General features: G+C 54.9%; 1 protein-coding gene and 1 long non-coding RNA gene across 3 annotated transcripts; both read left to right on the top strand.

Annotated features, from left to right (window-relative positions):
* Positions 1–245: 245 nt before the first annotated feature.
* LOC137849141 (uncharacterized) lies at positions 246–10,310 on the top strand. Of its 2 annotated transcripts, XM_068668630.1 has the most exons (9): positions 246–783; positions 985–1,060; positions 2,432–2,570; positions 3,155–3,321; positions 4,237–4,278; positions 5,035–5,331; positions 5,604–5,945; positions 6,565–6,669; positions 6,742–10,306. In XM_068668630.1, the coding sequence occupies exons 3-9, from the start codon at positions 2,464–2,466 to the stop codon at positions 6,840–6,842; spliced, it is 1,161 nt and encodes a 386-aa protein (XP_068524731.1). In that variant the 5' UTR covers positions 246–783; positions 985–1,060; positions 2,432–2,463; the 3' UTR covers positions 6,843–10,306. The 2 variants fall into 2 exon arrangements, with proteins under 2 accessions (XP_068524731.1, XP_068524732.1); XM_068668631.1 differs by lacking the exons at positions 246–783; positions 985–1,060; positions 5,604–5,945 and having other exon boundaries at positions 2,435–2,570; positions 6,742–10,310.
* Positions 10,311–13,359: 3,049 nt separating this feature from the next.
* LOC137849142 (uncharacterized) lies at positions 13,360–14,497 on the top strand. Its single transcript, XR_011091738.1, has 2 exons — positions 13,360–13,555; positions 14,134–14,497. It is a non-coding gene; the product is annotated as an uncharacterized lncRNA (long non-coding RNA).
* The last annotated feature ends 3,361 nt before the right edge of the window (positions 14,498–17,858 follow it).

The raw sequence follows: 17,858 nt of genomic DNA, 5'->3' as shown, positions 1-17,858 counted from the left end.
CTGTGAGTGTTAGTCACAAGTAGCTCTGTCTTTGAGGAACTGGAATTAACCTATCTGGTTTCAAGCTTTAAATGCAGATAAAAAAAAAAAATAAAAAAATAAAAAAAATAAATTGTGCAAGAGCTTGTTGTGCAGCTAGGGGCTGGCACAGGATGGAGCTGTGGGACTTTTGTGGGACTTAGAGCTGATTTCTTATCTCTCGTCCACCCTGAGAAAAAAACAGAAGTCGCAGTGCAAGAAAACTTCTGGTTTTCATTACTGTTCTTCTTCTGTGTTGTTTTTGTTGTTTTTTTTTTTTAAAGTGTCAGAGGGCTGGAGTTTGTGCTGATGCAAGCAACACAACAGCTTGTTCTCTGCCAGCAAATTAATGAGTCATACAGGGAGAGAGCTCTGTATCAAGGCAGCTCCTGCAAGCTGAGTTTACCCATCCCTCAAATGTCTGATCCAGTATGCGTGCACCAAGTGGTCCCAAGGACAGGGATTTCTGCTCTGATCCCTGGTGAACAAGGCTATCTTCCTATAAATTGTATGCCTAACTTCCTTCCCAGGCCTTTCTGCACTCTCTGAACACACAAAAAGAATGATGAGCTCACTGTGCACGCTCTCTCCTCCTGATTTGTCGTTTTCTGATCCAAGGGAACAGAAATGTGGACATTTGGACCTGTACCTGCAGCTTCAGCATCACAGAGCCAAAGGGTGGTGGACCACACACGTGCACCGACACCATAATCAGTGGGTTCAGAGCAGTCTGGTCTGTGAAGAGCAAAGCCATCAGGATTACAGGTAAGCTACACATCAGTAGGGCTCTCTCTCCACTGTCCTGGACAGCTCTGTTCTTCCATCACACCTCTCTCTATCCACAGATACTTTCCTCCAGGTCTCAGGCCTTCCATTAACCTGAATTTAACGAAGCACAGTGACAGCAGCATTCATTTTTCTTGAAAAACCTTGTTCTGAGGTCACCAGGCTTAGTTCTCTTTACAGATGCTTTTCAAGACCTAGATATGTGTCATTGAAACCTAGGTGGTTAAAAGAGGAAGGAAGAACAGAACCCTAAAGGTATCTATTTGCTTTTCTTTTTCACCATCCAGTCCCACGCTTGGTCTGAACATTTTGTCTGGAGTCACAGGGGAGGGCTGCCACCTCTTCCTCTTCCACAGCTCCTGTAAACAAGGCAGTGATTGTTTCACTTCTGCAGGGAATCATAGAATCATAGAATATCCTGAGTTGGAAGGGACCCTTAAGGATCATCAAGTCCAACTCTTGACACCGCACAGGTCTACCCAAGTTCAGACCATGTGACTAAGTGCACAGTCCAATCTCTTCTTAAATTCAGTCAGGCTCGGTGCAGTGACCACTTCCCTGGGGAGCCTGTTCCAGTGTGCAACCACTCTCTCTGTGAAGAACCCCCTTCCTGATGTCCAGCCTAAACTTCCCCTGCCTCAGCTTAACTCCATTCCCGCGGGTCCTGTCGCTGGTGTTAATGGAGAAAAGGTCTCCTGCCTCTCGACACCCCCCTTACGAGGAAGTTGTAGACTGCGATGAGGTCTCCCCTCAGCCTCCTCTTCTCCAGGCTGAACAGGCCCAGTGCCCTCAGCCGTTCCTCGTACGTCTTCCCCTCCAGGCCTTTCACCATCTTCGTAGCCCTCCTCTGGACACTCTCCAGCAGTTTCATGTCCTTTTTATACTGTGGTGCCCAGAACTGCACACAGTACTCGAGGTGAGGCCGCACCAGCGCAGAGTAGAGCGGGACAATCACCTCCCTCGACCTACTAGCGATGCCGTGCTTGATGCACCCCAGGACACAGTTGGCCCTCCTGGCTGCCAGGGCACACTGCTGGCTCATATTCAACTTGCTGTCTACCACGACCCCCAGATCCCTCTCTTCTAGGCTGCTCTCCAGCGTCTCATCGCCCAGTCTGTACGTGCAGCCAGGGTTTCCCCGTCCCAGGTGCAGGACCCGGCACTTGCTCTTCTTGAACTTCATGTGGTTGGTGATCGCCCAGCTCTCCAACCTATCCAGATCCCTCTGCAAGGCCTTTCCACCCTCAACAGAGTCCACAACTCCTCCAAGTTTGGTGTCATCGGCAAACTTGCTCAAAATACCTTCTATTCCTACATCCAGATCGTTTATAAAAATATTGAAAAGTACCGGCCCTAAAATGGAGCCTTGAGGGACCCCACTGGTGACCGCCCACCAGCCTGACGCAGCACCATTCACCATAACCCTTTGGGCCCTGCCCGTTAGCCAATTGCTCACCCATCGTATGATGTTTTTATTTAGCTGTATGGTGGACATTTTGTCCAGTAGGATCCTATGGGAAACCGTGTCAAAAGCCTTGCTGAAGTCCAAAAAAATCACATCAGCTGGTTTCCCTTGGTCTACCATACGGGTGATCTTATCATAAAAGGAAATCAGGTTAGTTAGGCAGAAGATCCTGAGACCACCATCGCTCAGCACTAATGACCCAGCACTGTAGGAAAATGGCATGGGGACCTGTACCTGAGGCTACAGAGGAGATAAGTGGAGGCGCAGTGGATTTGGTCCTTCCTCAGCGGTGTTGTGAAGGGTAACTTCCAGCTTTTCCCCTCGAGGGCCTCCTTTTGCTTTCCTGGGAGTGGATACTACTCCAACGGTGATAAGTGAAGGCCACCCCTTACATCCCACCTGCATTCCCTTAAAATGCTTCCTATTGTGGAAAATAAATGGTCAAGGCCATCACCGTGTTTCATCCCTGCTCCTGTCTCCCCAGTGCAGGACAATTTCAGTCACCCTCCTCATCCTCAGGGTCTTCCTAAGCCAACACTCCCAGACTGGTTTGAAGGGTCCTCTGGAGGTCATCTTGTCCACCCCCCTGCATGGAACAAGAGCAAGGGATCTTGCTCCTCTTGCTCCGCTTGTCACCTATCATGAGGAAGATGTCCAAGGCAGGAGACAGTAGATAAAAGCCACCTTCTGTCCCCCAGCCTAAGGTATTGATGAGGTAGACTATGGTTCGTGGGGCACAGAGAGTGCCCAAAGGAAGGACTGAGAGCACGCAGGGAGAAATGCCATCTAAAAACATGATGACAACACAGAAAAACACAGAATTAGGGGTGTAAGGTTCCCTCACGATTCTCGGATGTGGTTCGTGGCTTCCATTTATTTCTGCAGCACTTCCTCTTCCTCCCCCCGTGAGCCCCGGGCTCAAGTCAGACCGATGGAGAGAGCAGCACGGAGCAACCAGACAGCGCGTCCCGCTCCCGGGCAGCCAGCTCAGAGCCCTCAGCACCCCCTGGACCGCACTGACATGATTGCCCCCCGCCTCGTGATCTTCCTCAGTGAGTCCCCATGTGTCCACTTTGCCTCTTCTCTTCTCTTCTCTTCTCTTCTCTTCTCTTCTCTTCTCTTCTCTTCTCTTCTCTTCTCTTCTCTTCTCTTCTCTTCTCTTCTCTTCTCTTCTCTTCTCTTCTCTTCTCTTCTCTCTCTTCTCTTCTCTTCTCTTCTCTTCTCTTCTCTTCTCTTCTCTTCTCTTCTCTTCTCTTCTCTTCTCTTCTCTTCTCTTCTCTTCCCTTCCCTTCCCTTCCCTTCCCTTCCCTTCCCTTCCCTTCCCTCCCTTCCCTTCCCTTCCCTTCCCTTCCCTTCCCTTCCCTTCCCTTCCCTTCCCTTCCCTTCCCTTCCCTTCCCTTCCTTCCCTTCCCTTCCCTTCCCTTCCCTTCCCTTCCCTTCCCTTCCCTTCCCTTCCCTTCCCTTCCCTTCCCTTCCTTCCCTTCCCTTCCCTTCCTTCCCTTCCTTCCCTTCCCTTCCTTCCCTTCCCTTCCCTTCCCTTCCCTTCCCTTCCCTTCCCTTCCCTTCCCTTCCCTTCCCTTCCCTTCCCTTCCCTTCCCTTCCTTCCCTTCCCTTCCCTTCCTTCCTCCTTCCCTTCCCTTCCCTTCCCTTTCCCCTTCCCTTCCCTTCCCTTCCCTTCCCTTCCCTTCCCTTCCCTTCCCTTCCCTTCCCTTCCCTTCCCTTCCCTTCCCTTCCCTTCCCTTCCCTTCCCTTCCCTTCCCTTCCCTTCCTTCCCTTCCCTTCCCTTCCCTTCCCTTCCCTTCCCTTCCCTTCCCTTCCCTTCCCTTCCTTCCCTTCCCTTCCCTTCCCTTCCTTCCCTTCCCCTTTCCCTTCCCTTCCCTTCCCTTCCCCTATTAGATGTCCCCACCATGTAATTCCCATTCCTCACTTTGCTCTCACACTCAGACCTTCTCCCTCTTCTCTTCCAGCCACCGTGCATCTCGTGCCCTGCCAGATGGTCTCCAAGGAAGGTAACTCCTCTGGGGTCTCCTTAAACAGGGGCTGAGCTGCTGGGGGCACGGCTGGATTTGGGGTCCCACAGGTGTGACTTTCTGGGGGACCCTCAGCCTCATTCCCCCTCCCCATAAGAGCCCAGTGGTGAAATTGGGTGCTGGGGCTTTTTCTTTATCTCACTTTGTTGAAGTCCTGCCTCGTGTCAGCACCCTGCTGATGAGTGGAAACCCCTCGAGACCCAACCCCTTCCCGGCCCTCTCCTTCCCACACCTGCTCCTCCCAGTTTGGGTGTGGGACGATGGTATTTTGGTAGGGTTTGGTGGAGGCCAAACGCTTTTTTCCAATGACTGCTGTGGAGGAGCATCAGCGATGGGTTTTACCCTTCTCCCTTAGCCTCTTCCAACCCCCCTTCCCCATTTCCTATTTTCATAAATTACCAAGTTGCAGAAAAAAAATAAAAATAATTTGCTTGAAAGGACATGAAGGACATTTTGGCTGGCATGACAAAGCTGCCCAGGGTGTGGGAAGGGTTTTTGCAGTCTCCTTTCTTTCATCACTTCCCTCAGCAGGACGCAACCTTGTGCTGAATCACAAGGAGATAAAATGAGTCACAGCCCAGAGACATTTCTGCTTTATGAGGTCCCCTCTGTGCTTTATTGTATTCCTTGAAATGCAAGCCAGTTTCTTTTATTTGCGTGGAGTTAGTCCCTCCTGCCTCTGCTCCTCGCACCTCACCTCTGTCCCCCCTGCCTGTTTCCCTCTCTATCCACCAGCCGCAGTCCCTGCCCCGACCCTCTGGGTGCTGCAGGGACAGAAGGAATATTTCTTCGGAGATGTTGTCACGCTGGTGTGCACCACTCCCCGCAACATCACTGGGAGGCTGATGTACCAAATTTTTGGCGACGGTGGCTGGGCAAATTCAGGATTCAGCTCGACGAATAACTACACGTTTGAGTTCGTCCTCTCCCGAATGCAAAACAGGGGGCCACATCTCTGCAGATATTCCATCGGGCAAGGTCCGAAGCAGCTCACATCCCCAACCAGTGCAGAACTGGTGATCAAGATTGGAGGTGAGCTGTGTGATTTCTTTATCTTGCTCTCTGCTTTATCGCTCCTCTCTGAGAACTGTTCAGATGCCCAAACGTGGGGATCAGCTACAGCTCCTCATCTGGAAGTCTCCCAGTAGGACTGGTGGGCTTTGTGGTTTAACCCAGCCCATCCCCCAAATCTGGAGACCTGTTTGTGCTGTCCTTATTGCTATGTCTCCATTTATTCCTCCCCTTTTACGTCTCCATTTATTCCTCCCCTTTTACGTCTCCATTTATTCCTCCCCTTTTCTCAGACCACCTTCCCCAGCCCCTGCTGATGGTGGAGTCCCCACAGGGAGAGGTGATGGCAGGAGAACTCCTAAGCATCATCTGTAAGGCCCCTGGAAATGTCACCATACGGAGGTTTCACTTCTACAGGGATGGCCAAGAGGTCCTCCCTGTGGCAGAAGGCTCCGAGGACAATGCAGCAGATCATGGGGGCAGTTTAAGGACTTCCATGGTCCTGCAATTCCCACGTGCTGGTCCCCAACACAGTGGAAACTTTACCTGCAAGTATGAGGAAAAAAAGCCTGAGAGGTGGATCCCCTCCTTCACAAGCCAAGCCGTGTCTATCAGTGTAAATCCCCCAAAGAAAGGTGAGCTGGCCATCCATCCACTCACCTAATGATCTGTCACTCCATCCATCCATCCATCCATCCATCCATCCATCCATCCATCCATCCATCCATCCATCCATCCATCCATCCACCCATCCATCCAGTTACCAACCCATTAAACCGTCCCTCTCTCCGTCTGTCCATCCGTCTGTCCCTCCCTCTCTCCACTTTTCCCTGAAACTATTCAATTTCAGTCCCTGTACATTCCTCTCCAAACCAGCTGATTCTTGCACCAGGCAGCTGCTCTATCCATCCTTCCATCCATGACGTAGCCCCCCCAGCCTTTCACCCACCTCTCCCTCCCTCTCAGCCCTTCCATCACCCCAACCACTCCAAACAAGTATCAAGCATCCCTCTGCCCACCCTTATGGCTCAGCAGCCTCTCCTTGGCCATCATCCTGAATTTTTTGAGTGCCTCCTGCAGAGCCAAGCAAGTGGGGAAGGTATTTGGGTGTTTGGCACTCAGGACCTGAGCAGAATGCCTGGAGAAGGAGGGGTAGGGAAAGGGAAAGAGAGAAGGTGGCAGAACGATGCTCACATCCTCCCCGAGCATGCATGAACTGTGTCTACATCTCCTAACCTGTCCTCCCTCTTGCAGGCAAGAGCTGCTTCTTTCTTCTGCGGCTCCTGGTTGTGGGTGGCTGCTTCCTCACCATCAACAGCCTCATCCTCCTCTTCTTCTGGGCCCGGGGGAGAAGCAAAGGTACACCCTGAGCTGAGAGGGGAATTGCCCCACTTTCGGGCTCCCCACCACCCACCTCACTCCTTCCCGCAGATGCTTCGTTTCTGTGTGGAGCCAGCCCTGCTGGGATCTCCCAGCTGGACGCCAGATCCCCATACATCCTTCAGGAGGATAATAAGTACGAGGAACACTAAGGAGAGGAAGGTGCTGTGGGCGATTCCACCCCCTAAAGACTGCTCCCTGCTGAAGACATCCCAAAAGACTGGTGTGCAGCCAAACGAGTGCTCAGCTGTGGGAAAAGAAAGCAAGAATCGGTTCCTGGGAGGACGAAAGAAGTAGAAAAGGGACATTTCACGTGGTAAAGGGGAGGGAGGAGACACCGACGTTGTTGGGAAGGGTGGTTGTGAAAGAGAAAATGATGGAAGACCAGGAATAAAAATGGAAATTGTGAGAAAAAAAAAAAAAAAAAAAAAGAGTGATAAAGGGTGAGAAAAGAAATGGAGAGAAAAAATGAAACGGAGTGAAAAAATGAAAGCATGGACAGAGGCTGAGACAGAGTGAGAGAGGGATGGGGAAGAAAAGGGATGCCAGGAGCATCCAGGAGGGCACAACAGTGGGAAGAGCAGGTTGGAGAGGCGAAGGAGAAGAAAAAAGGTGGAAGGAGAGTCCCCAAAGCAGCACGAGCCCTCGTGTGTGTCATTAATTGGATGGCCACCACTGTCACCTCGCCTGGGTTGTCCCGGTGTGTTAGGGCATCCAGGGAGGGGTGGGAGAGCTGCTGCAGGTGGGGTGGGTGACTGGGGGCTCTGGCGTTTGGGATTTTGGAGGGGAATGTCCCATATCCCATATATGTGGGAGCTGTGGGGCTGCAGTAGGAGGATGCTGGAAATGCAGAGACTGGGAACCAGAAAATGTGGGGGTGGCATTTGAACCCCTGGGGGTGGCATATGGGGAACCGGGGGGATATTGGGGTGGGGGGTTAAGGAGTGAATGGTGGATATTTGGGGCATGTGTGCGGCTGTGGGATATGAGGCTGGAGGAACCACTCTCTCCTGTCCTCTGCAGCCTTATCTCCACCTCGCAGCCTTCCTTCCCCTCCAGCCTCTTTCTGCCGTGCCTTCAGCCCTTGGCAGCCAGCAGTGGATGAGGAAGCATCGATAGAAGGGAGGGAGCGTGCTGCCCGTAACCCATGGGTTTTGTGCATTTGTCCCAAACCCATCGCTTGGCTTTGGCAGTTTCTCTCCTCCTTCCTTCCCTTTCTCCCTCTTGGGAAGATGGAAAGGGAGTGATGAGAAATGGCTGATGGAGTCGCCGAGCCTCTCTCCATCGTATTTGAAAAGTCCTGGCAGTCGGATGAGTCCCTGGTGACTGGAAAAAAAAAAAAAAGGAAACATCACTCCTTTTTTAAAAAAGGGTAGAAAGGAGGACCTGGGGAACTACAGACGGGCGAGCCTCGCCTCTGTGCCCGGCAAGATCATGGAAAATCCTGCTGGAAGCAATGCCAAGGCACGTGCAGGACAAAGAGGTGATCCAAGACAGCCAAGTCTGAAGATGACACCAAGCTGTGCAGTGCCTGCACCAGAAGGAAGGGATGACCCCCAAAGGGCCCTGGACAAGCTGGAGATTTGGGCCCACGTGAACCTAATGGGGTTCAACGAGGCCAAGGGTCTGGTGGGTGAGAAGCTCGACGTGAGCCAGCAGCGAGTGCTCAAAGTGCCGAGGTCCAGGCTTCCTTTGCTCCACCCCATCCGTGCTTTCTCCTAATTACCCAGCGCCAACCACAACTAATTAGGAGGGAGGAGGCTTCCCTTAAACTCCGTTGGGTGTTGGGGCACTGTTTGAGGGCTGCTTGCAGGCTGGGGGCCCTTCCCCAAATTTCTTCCAGCCCTCCCAAACCCTTCTGTCTGTCCCTGCATGCCCTTCCTCTGCCTGTCCCCAGATCCTCTGCCCACCCCACAAAGCCCCCTCCTTTCTCCAACCCCTTGCACCCCCAGGACTTACATCTCCTAGCTCAGGGGCTTTGCCTGTCTCCTCCAGGGATTTTCCCCTGGTTCCCCTCCCTCTGGCAGTTGCTCAGAACACTTGGTGTGACCTCCCTTCATCACAGCTCAGCAGGAAACCCTTGAATGAGAAGGAGTCAGCAAAACTGCAGCAGGAAAAGAAACTGAACTCTGTTATGGTAATTGATGTGCATAATTTGCGTAACAATTGCTTGCTTTACGAGTTTGTGTCTGCATGTGCTTCATCTGGGGCTTTGCCTGTGGGATACGACCCCTGGACCTGCAGTGGTCCTTGTCCTCCAAGGTGGGCTGATGTGGCTCCCCCCCCCCATCCCCAACAGGGCTAGGGGAGAGAATCGTATGGGCAAAAAAATAACCTTTTTATTTTTTTAGATAAACTCACGGGTTGTATAAAGGCCGTTTAATAAGTGAAGCAAAGCTGTGCACGCAAGCAAAGCCACCGAATTTTGTTCGTTCTCTGCTTCTGATGGTAGACAGATGTCCAGCCACTCCTTGGGATGCTTGGGTGCTCTCTTCACATTTCTACAATCTCTGGGGTTTTGCAGCTACATCTTAGGGACGCGGTTTGCAGGTACACTTGGCATGGCTAGGTTAACGATTTGACTTGATCTTGGAGGTCTTTTCCAACTCAAATGATTCTATGATTTCTATCATTCTATTATTTCTATGTTTTTTATGATTCTACGATTCTATTCCGATGATTCTGGTATTTCTACATTTCTATGATTTCTACGATTCTTTGATTCCTGTGGTGATGGCTTCAAAAGAGGGTGTGGAGTTCATTTCTAGGGCAGAGAGTTAAATTCAGGAAGGAAGCATGGGGCTGGGATATCTTAGCGGGCTGGGGAGCATTAGGAGGTCTTTGAGAAAAAAAAATGGGCAAGTAGTGCAGAACTCACAAGCTGTGGCAAATCCCCAGAAGACTCCCCCAGCAATAAAGATGTCTTTGCTCATCTATGACTGTTGTCTTTGCAACCAGCAGGGATAAGGGGACATGCTTCTCCAAAGACTTGCAGCCTCCTTGCCTCTTTCCAGTGTAATCCAGTTTCAGAGCGCATCCCTTCATGGCTTCATCATCAGTGGAGGCCCTCAGGGAAGCCACTAACGTGGAGGTTTGTTCCTGCCTTCTTCAGAGGCTTCTTCAATCTTCCTTCAGCAGCTGCAGTTCAGGAACTTGGCACCAGAGAGTGCATGAAAATGCACAATGCCTTAACAAGATAACCTCTGCATAACTTAGCCTCGTTCTGCTCTTGTGGGGTTGATTAGAGAGAAACCATGACTATAGTCTAACCGAGAAGATTTCCAAAATAAAGAACAAGAAGTTTTCTTCTATTTTCCTTTTTCTTTATTTTTTTTCCACTTAGGGAATATGCAATCTCAAGCATCTCCAATTCATAGTGATCCAGAGTGTTACATGATGAAATCTGGATATGTAGGAAAAACAAGATCTTTTTTTTGTCAGACACTGGATAGGCAGTCTTCACCCCAGCCCCCCCATATGCCATTTCTCTTATCAGTCACCGGGGATTTCCATCAGTCCTGTTAAAATCACAGCTTTTCCCACCCAAGGCTGCCACTGGATGTTTCTGCACCAATTTCCACCTGCTTTGTTTGTGGCACTGCCTGCACACAGACACAGGGTTCCTCTGCCTTACCAGAACAAAAAGAAGGGAAAAAATATAATAAAAAGAGATTTGATTACAAAATAAAATGCATTGCTCAGCTCTCTGTTAAGTCCAAGATGCCTCTACTGAAGTCCATTTTCAGCCATGCCCCACCTCAGTGGAAAATCTCCAGTGAGAAGTACAGAAAAGGACAGACAGGAGGGCAGGTAAGGAGCTGGCTGCAGAGGCATCAGGCAGTAACAATAAGAACAGCAATAACAATAATTACCAGCAATAATTATCACATTTTATTGTACTATAATATATTATTATAAATATTATACAAATATTTAAATATTATAATATGATAGATAATAAGCAGCAGTAGCAATAAGAACAAAAATAGTAACAATAATAAGTATAATAATAAGACAAACCAAGCAAAGGACAGCAATCAGATACTAAGATTTGTCACAGACATTTGTCAAGAGAGGTAGGATGTTTATTGCCCTTGAGAAATGTCCATGAAACCACTTTCTTTATATGATTCTTGATCTCCTTATTTCTCATGCTGTAGATGAGAGGATTTCACAGAAGAACTGGTCCACAGCATTGCCTGGGCGGAGAGGAAGAGAAAACATTTCGTCTGTGTGCAGGAGGGCATTGATGAACCCATAGCCCCAGGCAGCTGCTGCCACGGTGGCACAGGCTCTACCCTTGATAGAGATGGCCCTGGTGTCCCACAGGGCATTGGCCATGGCTTTGGGGACAGTGGTGGAGATGGATCCCAGGTCGAGGAGGGCGAGGATGAGGAGGAAGAAGTACATGGGGGTGTGCAGGCGGTGGTGGCAGGCTACGACGCTGAGGATGAGGCCCAGGAGGGCAGCCAGGGAGATGCTGCAGGGCCAGGAGGTCACCACACCTCTCCGAGACACCGTCAGGGCTGCAAGGTCACAACACCTCTGGGTGATGCTGGGCCGTGAGGTCCTGACACCCCATTGTGATGCTGGGCCGGGCCACAGGCATTATTGTGCACCAGCCCCGGCGGCAGCACTACCCGCAGCTGCAGCGCTGGAGGTGGTTGTGTGGGGAGCCATGGGCCCTGCCTGCCTCTTCTTCCTCCTGCTGGTGGCCCAGGGTGCCCAGGCTGGGCCACGGTGGCCCCCGCGAGCAGGTGGGTGGACAGGGCCGGGGCCAACACCAAAGCCTGGGCGGCATGGTGCTGGATGGAGGGGCCGGGGCTGGGCTCGGGCTAGCAGCAGGGCCGGGCGGGCACCGCGGGCAGGGGGCAGGCAGGAGGCAGAAGCCGCGCAGGGTGGCACGGTGGGGCCGTGGCTGCTGAGGGGTCTTTTCCTGCCGGGGGGCTTCCTTGAAGGAAGATGGCTACTGTGCTGTAATAGTTTACTGAGGGTCTTCCAAGTGGGTTTGTGCCTTGAGGGGGCTTGCACAAATGAGCCCTGAGTATTTCTGCACTTGGAGAGATGCCACCCCTGCCCCTCTCCACAGAGAGGGGAGAACCCAGGCTTTTCTTCCTATTTGGGCCACGTCATTGCCTGACCTCTTTTGCCAGTGCCTCCCAGTCACTGAGGAGGAGGCAGGCCCCGAGAGGCAAGGGAAGCTCCCCTTCCCTGTGTCTGATCCCACTTGTGCCCACAGGCAGTGTTGGTGAAGTGCCTCGGTGGAATCCTGCTCCTGAGCCTGCCAGCATGGGTCCCACAGGTGGTAAGTTGTCAGTGTTCATTCCCTTGCTATTTGCTAACGCTTTGTTGAGCTAGCTCAGCAAGGGTTCAGCTGCTCACTGGCCAGCGGGCTGCTCCATGACAAACATGGGTGATCATTTTTCCTGGGGTCTGCAGGCTCCCCCTGCGCGGGGGTTCCTTTGTGCCCAGCAGACATCTTCCCGTAAGAAAGACCTGAGGGGCCACATCTTTGTCGGCGTGGTCCCTGCGGGGCGTTGTGCACGGCCTTGAGAGAGGATCTGGGAGCAGCTCAGCAGGCCCCTTTGTGGCTTTGGAAATCTGGGCTCGTGCCTGGGTCCCTCATCATTGCCTGAGCCCCCTCCAGTCGCTGCAGCTCACTAAGGAGGAGGTAGATCACACCATGCGAGGCCAATGTTTCTCTTCTGTGTTTGATTGCAGCAGTTCTCGCAGGCACTGGCTACTCGACACCTCAGCTTGATGTGGTCCACGGGCCTCAGGGCAATCCAACAGGTAAGTCAGCGGAAGGAAGGAGCATCGAGGTGCTGCAGAGCCCAAATGTCAGCCAGGCATCCCTGCAGGATGATGCAGGTTGTGCCCTGTCCAGGCACGACCCCTGGTATGCTCTCCTTCTGAGCTACTGATGTAGGTGTTGATGTGACAGAAACTTCTCACGGGTCTTTGCTTGCAGAAGTGTCCCCAGGGAGGGCTTTACCAGACCCTCGGCTGCTTCCTGCGTTGAAGCCCAGCTGGTCTCGCAGGGGTGGGTAGTCATTTCACTGACTTCACACACTATGCCCTGGTTCTCCAAATTGCACTGGTGCCAAAATGAACTTGCTGCTTTCTGTTCAGGTCCTCTAAGAAGAAAGGGAAAAGCTGATTTAAGAAAAGCTTCCCCAACATCTCCTGACATCGTAGAGGATATCATAAAGGAGTTAGCGAAGGCAGCACCTGGTGGGTATATTTCACTCTGTCTTTTGAGAAGCACTACCTTCCAGAGACACCATCCTGGAAAGGAGGAGCCGTTCCTTATACTCACACTGTCCTGCTTTCTTTCTAAAGGGATAGCCAGAGAGACAGTGCCCAAGGAGGTACTCTGGAAATTAAACAGTCGCACGCTGCCACTCTCTGGCAAGAGAGCAAAGGCAACGCAGGCAACTGCCACGCCAGGTAAAGGCTGTTTCTTGGCCATCCGCTGTCACCAACCAGAACCAGCATGCGCGTGCAGGGTCTTGCCCGGGTACCCGCTCTTGCACCTCATGGCAGCAGCCAAACCCATGTGAAGCCCATGGAGCAGACGCTGGGAAACGGGACCCCTCCTGTGAACTGAGGCCCCAGTGATGCCCTGAGCCAGTGCGGATGGGGCACTGCCTCACTGCCCCTCCTGAATTACCAGGAGTGCACAGGACACAGCAATGTCCACAATTGTTCTTCCAGGTGTGGATGAGGAGAACAAGGGAAACACCACAGAGCCCCCAAACTACCGCCGGTACTGCATAGAAGGGGCTGCAGCGTTCTTGGTTCCCCTCCTGCTTGGCACAGTTGCCTGCTGTGTGCTGATCCTTCGTTGGAGGCGGAAAAATCGGTGAGTTGTTGTTCCTGCACTCCCTCTCCTCACCTCCTCCCAAATTCTTTGCCTTGAAGAGGGGCAGTCAGTGTGTCACAGCCACACCTGCGTGCTGTCAGCGTGCGTGTCTTCAGCACAGACAGGGCTTGTGTGTTTAATTACACATCCCAAAGAGCGGATGGGCAGCACCTCACTGAACAGTGAGCCCAGGCTGCCACCTTGTTGGGCCAGGGCCAGGGCCAGGCAGGGAGCTGAGTGCTGGTCCTTGCCAGGCGCTCTGGGGAAGGGCAGACGGTGGCTTTTGGGGCCTGGCCATGCTGAGCCCAGCTTTGCAAGCCTGTCTCTGCGGGGGCCAGGTCTTCTTCCTGGGACAGCACCTGCAGAGCAGGCAGGTGAGGATGGCCGGCGAGGCGCTGGGGAGGAGACGAGGTTGTGGAGGGGATCCGAGTCCCATCCGAGGGCACGGGTTGTCCCAAATTCTGCACAGAGCACTGCGTGCCCGCAGCTCACGTACAGCCGGGTGCCTGCACCCCGCTGCCTCGCACCCGCCTGGCACCGCAGCCGCAGCACGGCCTCAGCAATTCCTGTCCCCGCAGGCGCCTCGCCGCAGCCCAGGCAGCCCAGAGCTCCTTGAGGCCATCCAGGAGGCCTGAGCACCATGAGAGGCCTGAGAGCCAGGCCCGACACCAGAGGCCACCAGCAGTGCCTGGAAGACCTGCCCGCCTGCCACCAGCCCGGCCTCCGCGGCCTCCGCGGCCCCCACGGCCCCCACGGCCCCCACGCCCGGCACAACAGTGGAAGGCACGCGACGGGCCCAGCGCCCCCCAGGCCTCGTGGGCACGGACACCGCCCCCACGGCCCCCACCACCCTCCTTCAAGGGCTGGGGGACGCCCCCCCGGGGTGCAGCCAGGGGCAGTTACTGAGCCCCAGGCTGTACCCTCAATAAATATTGAATAAGACAGCACAGCAGTCCGGCTCTTCTGTACAGCAATACCCAGGGACCCACAGCAAGACTTTGATGGAGAAGTACCCCTGAGGGTCCTCGGTGCTGGGGGTCAGCCAGCCTGTGCCCACCATGCAGGGAACGCAGGGGAAGGGAGCTGGGGAGCAGCACAGCAGGAGCAGGCAGAAGGGCTGTGAGCGCGCCACTGACCCTGCACAGCGCTCAGCCGAGAACCCCCCTGTTCAAACTGGCTGTTCCACAGCCACACACAGGCCCGGGCCCTGCCTGATCCTGTTCCTCCCCACAGCCAGCCCTCCTCAGGTCCTGACACTGCCCGGATGGCCGATTTGGGCAAGGGTGCCCCATGCCAACGCTCCCACGGCTCAGCTCTCCTCAAGGGGCACACGGAGATGTACCCAGCTCTTTGCAGTCGGGGCTGGGATTGCCACGTGCTGGCACGAAGGGACTGCAACCAGAGGGGAGACCCGAGGCGCTGCCAGCACCATTTGCAAATCCTCACTTGAGGGTGGCCCTCTCCTCCCGTGGGGCTCCTTTGCGGAGCAGCATGACAGCAGGCTGGGGGAGAGAGTGCTGAGAGCTCGGCTCGAGCTCCGGAGTTGCGGAGTTATACAACCCCACCCGCAACAGGACTCTGCACCTTCTCTCTCTCCAACCCCTAACCCTAATTAAGGACCCCCTCCCCATAGCCATTATGACCCCCCCAAGCCATTAAGGACCCTCCCTGGGCTTCCCCAAATTCCCTCCCCCCCTCGGGATATTAACCCTAACCCTAATTACACTCCTCATCAAGCCTCCCATCGGAAGCCCTGGGTAGACCTGCTGTCCGAACATCTCACACCGTCTAGGTAGACCTGCTGTCCGAGCCACATCAACCATTCAGGTAGACCTGCTGTCGCAACCACACCTCCCATCTCCCAACTGGGTAGACCGGCTGTCCTAACCACACATACCTCCCAATTGGGTAGACCTGCTGTCCTAATAGCTCCCATCTGGGTAGACCTGCTGTCCGAACCACATCCCTTCCCACCTGGGTAGACCTGCTGTCCTAACCACATCTCCCATCTCCCACCTGGGTAGACCTGCTGTCCGAACCACATCCATCTCCCACCTGGGTAGACCTGCTATCCGAACCACATCTCCCACCTCCCACCTGGGTAGACTTGCTGTCCGAACCACCATCCATCATTCGGGTAGACCTGCAGTCCGAACCATATCTCCCGTCTGGGTAGACCTGCTGTCCGAACCACATCCTGGGCGGGCCGTTCCCTCCCCCTCCCCCTTCCCCCTCCCCCCTCCCCCCCCGGTTTTCCCATTTTCCCCTTTTCTCCCCCCATTTCGGCGCTCTGACGCCAGCTCCCCGGCGCCATGAAGCCTCCCCCGAGGCCCCGCCTGCTCCCGGCCCGCTTCGCGGAGGCCCCGGGGGGGAGGCCCCGGTCCGCGGCCTGGTCGCTGCGGGAGAAGCGCTCGCTGCTGGCGGCGCTGCGGGCCCAGGCCGCGCTCGGCCTCCCCCAGCTCCAGGCCCGGCCGCTGCGGGACCGCCTGCCCCGACGGACCGAGGCCGAGGTGGGCCCGGGGGGGGGTTAAAATGCACGGGGGGGGGTAAAATTTGTGTATGGGGGGGTTAATGGCCCTGGGGGGGTCTTAAAATGCCCCGGGGGGGGGGTAAAATTCGGGATTGGGGGTCCTTAATGGCCCTTGGGGGGGGGTTTAATGGCCCTGGGGGGGGGCTTAATGGACCGGGGGGGCCTTAAAATGCCCGGGGGGGGGGTAAAAATTTTTTGGGGGGGGCTTAAAATGCTGAGGGGGGGGGCTTAATGGCCCGGGGGGGGGTAAAATTCGGGATTGGGGGTCCTTAATGGCCCTTGGGGGGGGGGGTTTAATGGCCCTGGGGGGGGCTTAATGGACCGGGGGGGCCTTAAAATGCCCGGGGGTGGTTAAATTTTTTTGGGGGGGGGGGTTAAAATTCGGATTGGGCGTCCTTAATGGCCCGGGAGGGGGGGCTTAATGGACGGGGGAGGGGTTAAAATGCCCGGGGGGGGGTAAAATTTGTGTATGGGGGGGTTAATGGTTCGGGGGGGGTCTTAAAATGCCCGGGGGGGGGGTTAAAATTTTTGGGGGCGGGGGGTTAAAATGCTGGGGGGGGCTTAATGGTCCGGGGGGGGGGTTAAAATTCGGATTGGGGGTCCTTAATGGCCAGGAGGGGGGGCTTAAGGTGCCCGGGGGGGGGTTAAAATTTTTTGGGGTGGGGGGCTAAAATGCTGGGGGGTCCTTAATGTCCCGGAGGGGGGGGGCTTAATGGACGGGGGAGGGGTTAAAATGCCCGGGGGGGGGGTTAAAATTTTTTTTTTTGGGGGGGGGATTAAAATGCTGGGGAGGGGGGTGCTTAATGGCCCGGGGGGGGGGGCCTTAATATCCCGGGTTGGGGGCATAAAATCCCGGGGGGGGGGCTTAATATCCCAGGGGGGTCCATAACATCCTGAGGGGATCTTGGGGGGGTCCCGGGGAGGGTCCTTAATGACTTGGGGGGGGTCCTAGTATCGGGGGGGGGGCATCTTAGTGGCTGGGGGATTCCTTAATGGCCTGGGGGGGGGGGGGTCCTTGGTGGGGGGGGGGGGTTGGAAGAGGTCCCGGATCCACAGGTTCTTTTGGGGGGGGGGTCTTGGGTTTCCAGTTATTCGGGGAGGGGGCTTGGGGGGGGGGGGTGGCAATGGGGGGGGCACATGGGGACGGGGGGGTCAATTTGGGGGGGCTCTTGGGGTACATGGGGAGGGTCTCGGGGTACATGGGGGGGCCATGAGGGGGTGCATGGGGATGGGGGGGGCAACGGGGGGGGTCTGGGGGTACACGGGGGGGGGCAACGAGGGGGGGGCAATGGGGGGGCCCCCCCATCTCAGTGGGTCAGGGTAGGGGTGGATGGCAGCTGCTGGGGGCTGTAACTACAGGATAATTTTTGGGGGGGGGCTATGGGATATTGAAGGGGGGGGGTGTGGAATATTTGAGGGGGGGGTTCCCTAATTTTTTTGTGCCCCCCCCCCCCAGATTCTCCGCCTGGTGTCGCGGCTGCGGGGGCGGGCGGCGCGCGAGGCCGTGGGCACCCAGCACCGCGCCTGCCTGCAGGAGCAGCGCCGCCTCCGCGCCCCCATCGAGGTGAGACCCCCCCCCCCAATTTATTTTTTTTTGGGTGGGGGGGGACGCGGGGGGGTCATATTTGTGGGTTTTTCCATCCCCCCCCCCTCTAGGTGTGGCTGGAGCTGGCGCAGACGCTGGCGGAGGGGGTGGAGGAGGCGGCGGCAGCGGCGTTTTCGCAGGTGGGGGGGGGAGAAAATAATGGGGGGGGGGTAAAAAAAATTTGGGGG

The sequence above is a fragment of the Anas acuta genome, unplaced genomic scaffold (assembly GCF_963932015.1).
Source record: "Anas acuta unplaced genomic scaffold, bAnaAcu1.1 SCAFFOLD_410, whole genome shotgun sequence".
In the NCBI taxonomy this organism is placed as follows: domain Eukaryota; kingdom Metazoa; phylum Chordata; class Aves; order Anseriformes; family Anatidae; genus Anas; species Anas acuta.
The sequence above is the reverse complement of the archived record's forward strand: the minus strand, read 5'-3'. Positions and strand labels throughout refer to the sequence as shown.